This window comes from Ochotona princeps, chromosome 4, assembly GCF_030435755.1.
Source record: "Ochotona princeps isolate mOchPri1 chromosome 4, mOchPri1.hap1, whole genome shotgun sequence".
NCBI lineage: Eukaryota > Metazoa > Chordata > Mammalia > Lagomorpha > Ochotonidae > Ochotona > Ochotona princeps.
In genome coordinates, this window is record NC_080835.1 from 31,778,494 (window position 1) to 31,792,432 (window position 13,939).

The following is a 13,939-nucleotide window of genomic DNA, read 5'->3' on the forward strand; positions in this document are numbered from 1 at the left end:
CTTCCCACCTACTAATTTTTCCAAGGTTAAGCCTCTGTTACGTTTCATCTGACACATCTGGCAGACTCCTACATAGATTCCACATCTAGATCCCTCTAATACACTCTTCATAAGGCAGTCAGTCAAGCCTTCAGACGATTTACAGCCTAGGCTAAGTCTTGACTGCATCCCATGATAGAACACACCCATTTCCTCCCCTAGCCAAAATGTCCCAGCATAGGCTGATATGGAATTCCTGACCAACAGAAAATGTGGGTGCAATAAAATTGTACTTTTATTTAAGTAACCTAGTTTTGGAGTGACTTGTTACACTGAGTTTTGGAGTAACTAAGATCACCTCTGGGGCTTCAGAAGAAGGTATCTTCTTGATATACTCTTTCTTTTTCCTTATTTAGAATGCAGAGCAGAGAAGGGCCGTATGAAAGTGGGATGAGCAATTTCAATCTTGTCTAGGTGGGAGGGAGGGTAGTTAGAGGCAACAGCTTGCTTACAAGCTCCTCCTTCTTTCTGCTTCCTGACTCTGTTCACAGAAGTCTGAGACCATGTAAAGCTGGGGATCCACAGCAGTTCCCAGCAGGGAAAAATGGATCTTGACAGAGGTTCAGAGTCCTGAGCTCACCTAAATGTAGTATAGTGGATACATTCCAAAAAACACATTAAAGAATCCTCAAAATGTCTGGAAATCAGGCCCAACACAACGGCTCAATGGCTCAATCCTCACCTTGTATTTAGGCAAGGATTTGGTGTCCCCACTGCTCCACTCCCCATCCAGCTCCCTGCTTGAAGCCTGGGAAAGCAGTAGAGGATGGCCCAGAGCCTTGGGATTCTAAACCCATACTGGAGAACCAGAAGCAGCTCCTAGCCCCTGTCTTCAGATCAGCTCAGCTCTGGTCATTGAGGCCACATGTGGAGTGAATCAGTGGATGGAAAATCTTTCTCTCTGATTCTCCTTTTCTCTGTAAATCTGCCTTTCCAATAAAAGTAAATAAACCTTTGAAAAGAACCCTGGAAATCACTGTTTCTAAAACTGTTTGCTTATCAATTCTACGAGTTGTAGATTCCCCTGACACAGAATAGTGGTAGCCAGGACAGCCTGCAAATTCTTCCATCGCTGTCTCGAGGATCAGATGAAGATTTTTGGTGCCCATATTTTAAGTTACGGACAGTGCTTTTTTCATCAAGCAAACAAGAAAATGTTTTCCAACACTGACACAGAGGAAAAAAAATAAGAGGAAGGAAGAATCCTGTGTATTTTAACTGACTGCTTACATTTCTCTGCTGAACTGATGAAAACAGTGCCATTTTCAGATGAAGAAGAAATAGAAATGTGATGTGTTACAGAAGCACAGTCTTTGATCCTGGGAAATGTTGGTAAAGTTCATCATGTGCTGTGAGTACAGAACTTCTATCGTATTAATAAATGGTCATTTGAAAATGTTCTTAATTAACAGGGAGCTAGATCTCCTTTATTTCCTCATTTCCCATCTATCACTTATTTCCTGATCTCGTTCCCGTATTTATTCCTCCTTTTTTGAGCAGTAGAGTTTTGACAATAGGAACATCCCTAACTGAACCTGAAGGCCTTTAACAAAGCAAGAGCCATCCTTGTGGGCTCCAATCCTTGCCAGAATCCTTCTATCTTCTTTCCATAAGGCACTCTTGTCTCATCCTATTACTTCCACTACTTTTAGAATGATATCACCGCAGTGAGGTAGCATCTTTTCTCTCCTTACAAAAGAAAATAGACCTAGTTTCTTTAACCTTTCAACAGAAGCAAATTCCCCAAATCCCTCTGTCATTCTGGTTGCCTTCTGCTATGCCTTCTCTAGTTCCAAAATATCCTATTTATAGAAAGAATCCCAGAATGAGCTCAGGACTCATAATGTGACCTAACCAATCCTCTTTACATGATTAGAATAATTTTCCCTGACTTCTCTTCCATTTTGCAATGTGTCCAACATATTGTGAACTGATTCTTTTTTCTCTTCATTTAATATATGAGATTAAAAAAATTAACTATAGCCAATGTTATTGACAATAAGAAATGAGGTCCACTATGCTCAAGAGTTATCTATAGTTAATCAATCAGGAACAGATTACAGTTTGTGGTTTGTATAACATTAGGGTTAAAGGAACAAGTTTTCCTTGAATTACTTTTACTATATGATATTCACTTCAATAACTAAGAGTGCTATTCTTTCCTGTGTTGTTGTGTAGCATGTGGTGCAACTCCTTTACCCGGAATCTATTTGAAAGTGCCAAGTCTTGGTCACTACCCCAGACTCAGAATCTGTTATTTAGCAAGTTTCCCAGGAGATTCATGAGTACATTAAAGTATGAGAAACATAGTTCAGCATCCGTTAAAGTTTCCTTCCAGATGTTCTGGCAAATAACATCTTAAGCACACTTTGACTCCATTATGGTATATACTCTCCATTACTCTCACACTTGGTTATCATGATCCTAAATTTTATGATTTCTTGGATGTTTTACTTAATTCCTAAAATAACCTTAGATTTAGTTGCTTGTATCTTGCAAATCCTGACCTGACATGTTCTTGACCTGTCTCAATTTTCTATCAACTTTTTCTATTAACATGACTTTTCCCTTACTTATCACCCATATTTCCTCTTACTCATCTCTTGTCTGTAAGATGGTTTTCAAAGAGTCATTCAGTTCTTCCTCAATATTCCATGCGATCTTGCTTCAGCCTCATTATGGGTTGTCTGGTTTTCTGAAATTGAGTTAAGTCATTCCAGATCTTCTGTCTCATGCTTACTCGTCAGGTTCAGGAATACACAGAGGTTATTGCAAACCAAATCATGACTTTCCCAAAGCTCACTCTTATTTGCATCTTTTTGATGTTCTGATTGTTTCCTTTCTAACTAAACTAGGTTTAGTAGATGGAAGACTCTATGAATTCTTTTTAAGTATGAACTCAACAGCAGGTTCTTGGCAGTCGTTGTCTATTCTTGTAGTTAGAAAGCTTTCCAAATTGTGCATCGTGATTTTCTGCCTTTCCTCTTATTGCCTGTGGAGAACCATTACAGATCAGGAAGTGACTAAGGGACCAATCTTTCTTCTTACCTGGTCAGAATCTTACAAACAGCAATATTTTGCTACCTGTTTTTGTTTGTGTTGGACTCCAAGGCAGAAACTATTTCACCATTTGAAACCTCTCTGTTAACACTCTTCTTCATTGATTATTATAAGTGTTTCTTGTAACAATCAACTAGGGGACAGAAGGGTTGATACAAGGTAAGAAGGCACTATTGATACCTTAACAATAATTATTCAAGCACCCTTCAACTGAAATCCCCTGAGAGCACTTAAAGTGGGGACTTAGTAATAGATGGATCTCTGGCTATGCCAATGTGAAGAAATAAATAAAAGTTGGAAGGGAGGAAGAAAAGATTCTAGCCGACAAACGGTGAGATGGACATCTTGGCAATCAGTTAAAACAAAATTTTAAAACATAAGAGGTAGAAAGAACATTTGGAAGAATGAAAATACCATGTCTTCCATTTCTATGTTGATTGGTAGAATGATCTGGAATACCCAGATCATCTCTTTGAGTCACATGTTAAGCTTCATTTTGGATACCAAGAGAGTAGATTTTGTCTTAGAGGACATTCCAAGCATCTCTTCATTCTCTAAGAAAAAGGAGTCTTTTTTTGTATTTGTTTTTGTGGACTCTTTTGTTGCATCTCATTAATTCTGATCCATTTCACACATCTATTTAATGATGTTCTCATGTCTCCTGGTCCTGATGAACCCCTTCTCATTAATTTTTTCTCTATTAGCACAGAATTTCAAAGAACAGCTTTATAACTGTGGCTTTAGTAGAAAACTGTGTGTGAATATCCTACACAATGCATGTAGCTTAAAAGAAAAATCTTTCCTTCCAGTCTGTGTTAATACATGTTGCTTTAAGTCTGGATTTACTGTTAGATAATGATATTTGAGAAATAAGATTCGTTTGCCATGCATTTTGAAATGTTCTTATTATTACTAAAAACGAACAAGGTCAGATGAACCTACAGAAGTGTGATATTCATATCACAGCTTACTACAGTAGTGTTGAAAAAAATATGACTCAAGAATAAGTGGTCCTGAGATTAAAAGTATAACAGGCACAAAGCTTGACATCTACCTTAGTAAATAAAAAGCCTTCAAGCTTTTCTTATATTAGACACTGAATTCCTACTACAAGTGAAAAAAGTTAGAAAGTATGTGAATGGATATAGGTAAAAGCCTAGAGATTTAATAGTGCACCAAAAGGAAAGAATTAATCTTCCAGATCACTTAAAAATCAATAAGGAAAAATATACACTTACATGTCAAATATTTTTGTCTCTTCATTATTTCCCCAACTTCCTATAGCAAATCTCATTATATAGCAACTTGTGCTCCCAGTCTTAGTGCACGACTCCATTGCTCTAAGAAATAAGGCAATAGTTGAAAAAGTCCCTTAGGAGACATTTTCAACACAACAATGTTTTCTGTATAATGTCAAACCATTCAGTCATTCTCATTCTGAATCCTCAGACACCAACAGAGTATCCCACTATAAAACGTGACATTAAGTTTCCTAATAAAGATTCATCAGAAAACTGGCTGATAGTTGACACAGGCCTCACAAACTTTTGACCCCGTCAATTAAGCATATCTCATAGCTAACAATGGAAAATCAGCACGTTCAGGAAGTGATCCTCTCCCTGAGCCACTTCAAGACCCAGCTCTGTACTAGTGTTAGTGAATTTTTCAAGCGGCAGGGGAATATAGTTAAAACATTATGGATGATACCATAATTCTCAAGAATCTGGTTTTGCCCACAAAGACTGCACCCCAAAACCTGTGAGGATGGTATGTGCCATCTGTCTCAGTCTTAGGGCAGCATCTGCTGGCTAATTCATGGATGGACAAAAATGTCAGTTTGTGGGTAATATGGATAGTTTCTTTTCATGGGAGGAAACTTGGATTTGCTGACTATGAGAGAACCCAGCATCCTTTGATGGTGACCTACCTCAGTTCTCCAGGAACCTAGCAAGTCTAGAACTGTCCTTAGCGAAGTCCAGGAAACATCTACTGTGTGTCCGTTTCCTGGCATCTAGGATTAACTCGGTTAGTGGTGGAACTTCTCTGAAGAGATATGAACTCTCAAACCCGGATTTGCTCTCAATAATAACAACCCAATACCAGTGGGACTCCAAATAAACAGGGGTCCATATACTGAATTAAAAAGTGAAGCATTTCCATGAGGCAGGCATTTCGGGGATGGGAGGGAGTGGGGAGATGGCTAATGTTCCATTGCTTCTAAGTCACCCTGTCATGTGAATGAGAATTTCAGATATCAGAAAGTGCAAGTGACATAAGAATACACCGCCTTTGATTAGGATGAAGCAATGAGAAATTGAAAAGAATTAGCTAGTCTGAAACTTAAGAGCTATCTCCCATCTTCTGCAGCATCTCTGTCACATCCCTGCAGTCAATAGCGCCGCGGCCAGGGCCTGAGCTGCTGTTGGTGGGCCCGCGTGGTGGAGAGTAAAACCATGGTGCCGGTGCCAAAGCGACGAAAACCGAAATGCGTCTGGGGACTTCCCAGGGCACTCGCGCTCCTCGGCGCCACGAGCATCTCCATAACAACTGGTTTACATCCATCCACTTCCTGTGCTCGGCCTTGCAGGCGAAGGCCAGGGGTAGGCAAAGGACAGCTTCAGTGGAAAGATACCTTGGGTTAGCGCCTCCCTACGCCGGGGGATGTTGCCAACGTTCGAATTATCGTTATTTCCTGAAATTTCCGGAGTTCTGGCCAGAGCATGGCCCCTCCCCCACCACGCCCGTCTTTCCCTTCCTTCTTCACTAGGACTGGGGGTTGGGGGGAGGGGAATGGCGTTGGGGGACTGTTTTATTTTGCTTTTCCCTTCTTGGCGAAGTTCATCCTTTTATTTCCAAGTTAGTTTCCGTCAACACGTGACCTCTCCACTTCCCATTCTGCGCAGCCAGTGGTGGGGAGGCGCGGGTGCTAACCGCGGGGCTTCCTGGGAGGGCCCCCTGCCGACCTTCGCAGCCCCAGCCGGGGCTCCTGGGGCGCCCCGCTCTGCTCCCCCGCCGCGCTCTCCCCCAACGCTGCGCCCCGCCGGCGGCGGGGAGCCCCCGAGGAGGCGTCCGGGACTCCTGGGGCTGAAGCAGAAGGAGGAGGCAATGCGCCGAGCCTGCGGCGGGGCCCCCCTCCCTGCCTCAGCCCGCGGCTCGGCGCTGCGCCGCTTGCCGTGCAGACTTCGCTGCGCACCGGGGCTGTTAACTCACATTTGAGAAGCCATAACCCATTAGAGCAAACGCAGTCATAACTTCATTCAACTCAGCCGCTCGAGAGCTCGGCTTACACTGGTTCCTGTGGGCAACTAGTGTCTCGCCCGGGTGTGTCTAGCCTAGTCATCAGTCCCTAAGAGGAAAATGGAAAGTTGTCGGGCTGATGCGCGCTTCGACTCATGCAGTTGTCCCCAAAGACAAGTCACTTAGTCTCCTCCAGTCCCCCCCCGACCCCCGAGACCCCCGTTTGATCACCGCTCACGACCTCATCGGCTGGAGACCCTTAGTCATGACCGGGGAGGGGGAGGGGTACGAACTTTTCTCAGAAGTTTCCTTTTTCCGAGGAGTCACAATGAGTTGGTCACGTAAACAGGTCTGATAGTCCTAGTTGCCGCCGCCCCCCTCGCCCCCTCCCCGCTGAGCTTCTCTGACACTGTTATTAAAGCGGTAGCCCGCTGGCGCTGATCAGCAACAAGTTCCCCAGCGGTCTTCCCGCCCTAGCCTGACAAGACGAAGGTTTTCTTACCTGGCGACAGGGAAAATCTCCCGAGTCGAGCTCAGCTTTGCCAGAGCCCCAGGTGTGACCCGTGCAGTGGGCAAGAGAGCGGTGTGCAGGCTGGGTTATTTTTAGGAGGGTACCCCGAAACTCTCACTTTTCTCCGGGAACTTTCTGTGCCTGGACCCAGTGACGGGCGGTGGAGGAAGCAGCCCTAGGAGCAACCTGCTGTACAGCAGGACACTTAGACAGTCATTGGAAACCTCGCTCATTCATTAGAATCACGTAAGAACTAAAGAGGAAACGTGTCTCTCACGGAGTGAGGGCGTTTGCGTAAATCTATAGGTTTTTCAACATCGGTTGCAGTTGCTTTGTCTTCTGTAGTCGCCAAGGTGGTTGAGAGTTTAAGCTTGCGGATATTGCAAAGGGTTATTAGATTCATAAGTCACACCAAGTGGTGGGCGATCCACTGAGCAAAGCCGAACTTCTCACATGATGACTTCAAACAAGACACATTACCTTCCAGCATCTGTTGGGGAGACGAGATTTTAAGACACTTGAGTCTCCAGGACAGCAAAGGCACAATGGTGAGTAGCAATAAACCTTGCATTATAATTGAGAAATCTTGACATGTTGCTTAACAACAGGCATATCACGGCTCTTCCTAGCACTTCACACGCCAAAGAACAGCAGCTACTCGGGCCAGGAGAATCGGGTTTTTACACAGTGCAACTTTAATTGGAATCATTTGAGATTTAACACAGCAATGTGGAACTGCGTGGAACAAACTTGGAGCTGAAGATGGGGGTGTGTTTTATGGGCTGTTCAGGGCTGATGCTTGTCTTGTATTTCATTCTTTGCCTTTCTAATGTGTGAGCATATTTTATGATGTATATGTGAGCATGTAATTGACATTCGCTACGGGAATAATTTCCATATAAAAACAATAATGCTGTCAGAGGTTGGGATTAGGGCTGAAATGGGGTTATGGGTGGGGTAGAGACTGACAGTTTAGATACATGTGGGGGAGGGGTTTCGGGGGAAGAAATAAGTCAGAAGTGCATATCTCTAGTAATGAAATGGGTAATGCTCACATAGAAGAAAAGGGTCTCATCAACATGTGATCAACTATTAACAGGATGGCTTTGGCAAAGCCTTCCGCACGTGACAAAACGTAAGGAAGTAGAAGAAGCCGTCTAGAGCAATATCAAGTATCACTTAATTAGGGATGTTTTAGCCTTTTCCTCCTGCTGCGCCGGGTGTGTAATCAGGGAGAGCGGAGTCCATTCAGCACCTTGGAGAGAGCCAACGGATTTGTCCGAGGTGGCGAGACACCAGGTAGCCTTCTTCGACCCCTGGAAAGCCAGCCCCGAGTCACCCTTAAAACAACGCCTTTCCTAAGGTTCGGCTCACATTGAGATCGGGGCTGAAGAGAGAGATTTTGGAGAGGAGCGTTTGGAAAGCGAGCCCCAGTTTGGTCCCCTCATTGAGCTCGCTGAAGTTGGCTTCCTAGCGGTGTAGGCTGGAATAGACTCTTGGCAAGCTCCGGGTTGGTATACTGGGTTAACTTTGGGAAATGCAAGTGTTTATCTCCAGGATCTAGCCACCAGGGTGGTGTAAGCCGCAAAGAAGGTAAGCACCGGGGCGGGGACCCCCTACACCCCCAGTTCTTGAGCTATTTTGATTCTGGATCTGCCGGAGAGGACGCCTGGTGGATGGGAGGAAGTAGAGGAAGAGCGTTGGGGGGTGTTGTTTTGTGGTATTTGCCCAGTTTGAATTGCCCTAGGTGAGAGCCAAGGGGCAAAGTGAAGGGGGGAGGGAAAAAATGTCAGTCTTCTTGTGCATAAAATGAGTTTAGTTAACTTGGAGCTGCAAATGTGTAATTCAAAGATTTCTCTTTTTCTTCCCTTCACCTCCCTCTTTTCTCCCTCTTTGCTGGTGTGTGTGTGTGTGTGTGTGTGTACAGTAGAGTCATTACTAATTATGAAGCTTTTACACAACGTTCGGCTTCCTAAAATTTGACTTTGTACCATTTGGAAAGAGGCAATGGAGGTGGTGTGCAGTGGGGGAAAGGAGGTGGAGGTTAGGGAGAGGGAAGGAGGTAAGGCCAAATCTCCCAACACAAAATGAATCAAGGTAATTTCAGCTCTTCTAGTGAGGAGGATTCATTCTCCCTGGAACCCTCCCTCTCTTTCCCCCTCCCTCCCTCCTTCCCGCCCCCCTTCTTCCACCCCGCCCCCTCCTGCCTCCATCCCTCCCTCATTCTATCTCTTCCTCCCTGTCGCCCTCGCTCCTCGCTGGATGTTTCTTAATTTTTTTTTTCTTTCTATCCTCTCTTCGGGTGAGTTTGGGGCGCTGGCTTGGAGGGCTCCCGCTTTCTCAAAGGAAGGGGAACCACCGAGACCACACTCCGCTTCCCCGCCGGGCCGGATGCCTCACTGAGCCTAGGTCCGGATCGGTCTGGGTAACTCAAGGGAAAGGGAGCCTCTGCTTGGGAGTAGAAGGTCCTTTCCGAACCGTAGATCCAGGGAGCGGGCCGGGGGCGGTGAGCTGGGCCACCGGAGGCGGTGGAGAATACCCGTGGTTCCACAGAGCCACCAATCAGCTGGGCGCGCAGACCGCCCAGGCAGGGCGAGGTTGCGTCCGGAGGCGCGGGTAGAGGGCGGCGGACTGTCCTTTGGGCCGCTGCCTCCCCTGTGAGCCGGGAGCCTGGCGGGTGGTGTAGGTGCAGAGGGCTTAGCGGGTGAGCTGGGAGAAGCTCGGAGACGCCCAGCCTTTGGTTCTACCTCCCTGCCCCCCGCCTGCGCCACCGGGGGACCCCGAGCGGTCGGACAGCCTTGCTCCGTCGTCCTCCAGATTCCTTGGAGAGCCAAGGGACACCCTCAGTCTTGGGCGGGGGCCACCCACCTCTCCACCTCCTACGACCCGCACAGCCACCCCGTTATCAGACCCTTTGTTCGGGTCACATCGCCCTGCCCGGAGGCAGTTTTCAACCCCCAGCTGGGTTTTTCTGGACTCCTCCCTGGATCTGCCCTCCCAGATTAAAAAGCAAGGGCTTGGGATGGGGGCGAGGGGAGAGTATGGAAAAAGCAGATTTCCGAAACTCAAGACTCAAGACTGGTTTGACGAAGGAAAGAAAGAATCCCAACTCTGCGCAGGTGGAAAGGATGGATTCATAGGCAACGCGAGGATATTGTGGAAATTTAGAAGAAGAAAAAAAAAACCTGGCTCTAGGATCAGATGACGGTGATAGGCTGCTCGGCACACAAAGGGAGCGTAGGGCAGGGTTTACGGAGCAAGCTCGCAGCGAATGGGGCACAGATTGTTCAGAGATCCAGTCGTTTTCTCAGTCAGATCTACGCGAAGGGAGGGGAGGGAGGTACGGGGCGGGGAGGGGAGTGTGGCGGGAGGGGCTGGGCTTGGGGGCGGGGGGATTTCTGATCAGTCTGATGCAATTCCAAGCGTGCTGCAAAGGAACTCCAAGGCGCCCGCATCACCATCGCCACCCACCCTTCCCAGATGGTGCTGTTTTAAATACGGATCTGCAGGGCTGAACGCAGAACTGGGAGATTTATTGCAAAATCCCGGCAAGGGGGGGAAATGGGGAATGGAGAGGCAGAATTTAAAGGTGCAACGCCTGCTTTTCCCCGATCAAACGGCAACCGGTGGGAAATTTTTTCTTTCTGTCTTCTTGTCTCTGGGTTCTAATTCACCAAAGAGGAGGTGTAAATATTGTGACATTTTTAGGCAGCTTGATGGATGGGGAAAAAATCATCAGTCACTCTAAATTGCAGAGTTTCCTCTCCCCGCAGCAAGCCTTGCTAGCGAACACTCGCTGCTGCCTAATACAGTTGCTAGGGTTTCAGATGAATGCACCGTTAAGGGAATATTATCCTTTTAGTCTACTTGCCAATTTATCTGACAGTTGAACCGAGAAAATTGTAGATTTCATGTATCTGGGAGACAAGGAAAGAAAATGCTAACCAATCTAATCTTTGTAACCTCGAGCTCTTTAACAACTTAAATAAACCTCAAAAGTGTCGCGTCATGCTTGCGTGCGCGCCTGTGCACACATACACACATCCTTGACTTGTAAAATGAAATGGCTTCACCTAAAATGTCGTGGAAATGAATATCACTTTAAGATTGGTGCATCTGATATTCACTGTTTATGCATATTTACATAGAACTCTTTAGCATGAAGGAGAGAATTATTAGCCTAAAAATTTAACAGTAAACGAGCCTATTCTTGTTCCATGGGATTTTACATATTACTATTTCTGCCTGCGAAAGCTTGGTTTATTCTAGCTCCCCCCATAGAATATAGCAGTACTGATTCATATGAAACTACGTGAACCTGCCAGTGTCTTATTCAGTGTCGTGGATAGTAAGCCCTACAGCACAACAGTTTTTGGAAGATGAGAGGCATCATTGTGGCATTTTCCTTTCACACAGCATTTTCATTTCCTGAGAGCAAAATACAATTTACTTTATCATCTAATATCTATGTGGTCCAGGCCAAAATGGTGATTTTAGAAGCACATGATTAGTTATCTTACCAATAGTGTTTATCACGTGTCTATCACTGTAAAATGAAAGGAAGATCTATATTTCAAACCCATAAGCTTCCTCTTTCACTTGTCAGACTCTTTCCCTATCACATTTCTAAATTTTTGCTAGGAAGAGAAGCTGGTGAGTTTAATTTCTTTCCTTTTCCTGGCCTGTCCTCTAGGGGAAGCTTTTAAGAAACAACAGTCCAAAATCAAGCAGTGATAGAAGTAAGGCAAGGAGATAGATGACTAGAAAACACCAAAAGCAGCAAATAGAAATGAGGGGAAATCAGCAATAAAGCCTGACCTACAAAGAGTTTTTGATATTTTAATTCTATCTTATTGATGATGGTTTTCACTTTGATCTTAGAATCAGGTTCCAATTTGCTCAAACAACATTTTTTCAATCATGTTGCTTACCATCTGTCAATTAAGAATGATGCTTAACTGGACATACTTTTTATCGAATACACTTCTACCGAAGGCCAATAAAACGAATCCTTGGTTTTCCTTTGAACCAACTAATATGGCCATTTAACTGATATCATCTGTTTTAAAAACTCTGCTGAAAACTAAATTCGCTCTGAAAGCACTGACTTGCCAAAAATTATCTATTTTTGAGCTTTCTTTACACTCTATGGATAATTTAACGAGTTGCTTATTTTAATTTTACAACTGCTACCTCAGAAGTATCTCAAATTATCTCTCTTTGGCTAAAAGTCTTTCTCTGCTGATCTGCAACTGCTGTGTGTGTGTGTGTGTGTATTTTCTAGTGAGAATTTAACAAGCAGTCTTTTAAATTTACATACATAATTCATGTAAAGAGCAGACAAAGTGCTTCATAATAAAAAATAAACACTAACACTTAATGAAAGCTTACTATTTTGAGTAATATAGACATGGGAGAAAGGGGAGTAACTTAAGGAAGAAAAACTAAATTCTCAAATAATATAAATGTAACATTCTTCCCCTTTTGGCTTAAGGATGGCCACAATCTCAAAAATAATTAAATTTTCTTCTTTTAATGTGGAATTTAGAGCTGCAGATTCAATAAATGTCACCTGAGAAAAATATGCATGTTCAATAAAGAATAATACTATCTGCCCAAACACCATGATACAGAAATCAAAACACTGAATCCTTGATCTCTGCTTTTACTGTCACTTGGCAATTGTGAGGGATTCTGAGGTTTTCCTTCTGTCTGACATCCTGAAAGATGCTTGTAAGGAATTCTCTCTACGAACCACTATGCTAGGTTAGGTCTGATTCAGAATTTCTACTTTCAAATTTCAAGAATGGCATGGCTGCCTCCAACTCTACCAAGGCAGCTGAGGGGGTTGTAGTTATTGCTTTCTAGCACTTGTCTTTTTTCTTTTTTTAAAGAAATTTTCTACCAATAGCTCCAAAATTCTGAAGGCCTAGTGCAAAGTCTATGGCCTTCCATTCCTGAATCTTTCTTTCCCTTTCTCACAGTCACAGCTCAAAGAAAAAAATGAAGTGTTCCTATTGCTGGCATGCTATGTAAATCAAAGACACCAACTCCCCACAAAACAAATACAGAAACTAGGCAGAGAAAAAACAAGATGTGCGTTACTTTTACTCATGAGTCAGATTCTGAAGGCTAGGAGGTGGTCAGAGGTCACTCAACACAACGCATGCCTGACCCATGAATTCCTGAGTTTGTTTCCTTTCATCCTCAAATTGCATTCCTGTCTTGGATGCCTTGATATTTATTTATCTTGGTAGATATTTGGTGGATATCTTAGTGAATCATGAATTGACTGGCCATTTCTCACTTGTTGTGAAAGATATACTTTCTATAGAAGATGTAGCATTTTAAATTGTATTCTGTAAGTGCTCATAGACATATTAAGCATCAGGAACTGTGTTGGTATCAGATATTCAGTAATGAGCAGGACTGAATGGTCTCTTACTTGGTGAAATTTATACTCTAGAGAAAAAGACTTGTCCCTTTATTATCTCTGTTTCTTGAGAAGAGAATGAACTTCTAGAATCCTACCTTTTCCAAGAGACCATGATGAGTCATATTAAAAACTGGAGTTCATATTTTACTGCTTTTTAAAAAAGAGATATTTTTATTTGAAAGGCAGCGTTACATTGAAGAGAGGAGAGATGGAAAGAGAGATAGGGAGATTTTGTTTCTGTTGATTCACTGCCCGAATGGCCTCAAAGGCTGAAGTTGGGCTGGTCCAAAGCCAGAAGCTTGGAGCATCAGGTCTCCTACCTGTGTGCAGGGGCCCAAGGACCTGGACCATTCTCTGCCACTTTCCCAGGCATGTTAGCAAGAAGCTGGATCAAAAGTGGAGCAACTGGTACTCACATCCATATGGAATGTCAGCACCACAAGGCTTACCACAGTGTAGCACCTGAACGTTACTGAGTGGCATCATCCCCTAAGTTTCACTCAACTAGTTGTCAAAGCTAAAAAAGTCAATCACCCAAAATCTTTTCCAGCTTTGATTTCGAGCTATATAAAGATGTGAACCGTAGCTACTTATTGGAATCCATGACTATTAGTTGTGTTAGAAAGTACGTCTTAAATCACCCTTACCCTTGGCAA

At 44.0% G+C, this 13,939-nt stretch overlaps 1 protein-coding gene across 1 annotated transcript in view; it reads left to right on the forward strand.

Annotated features, from left to right (window-relative positions):
- Positions 1-6,717: 6,717 nt before the first annotated feature.
- Positions 6,718-13,939, forward strand: part of BDNF (brain derived neurotrophic factor) — a 52,344-nt gene continuing 45,122 nt past the window's right edge. The window contains exon 1 of the mRNA XM_004585440.2: positions 6,718-7,395. Within this exon, the coding sequence (XP_004585497.2) occupies positions 7,393-7,395 (3 nt within the window). The 5' untranslated portion in view covers positions 6,718-7,392. The remainder of the gene's footprint in view (positions 7,396-13,939) is intronic.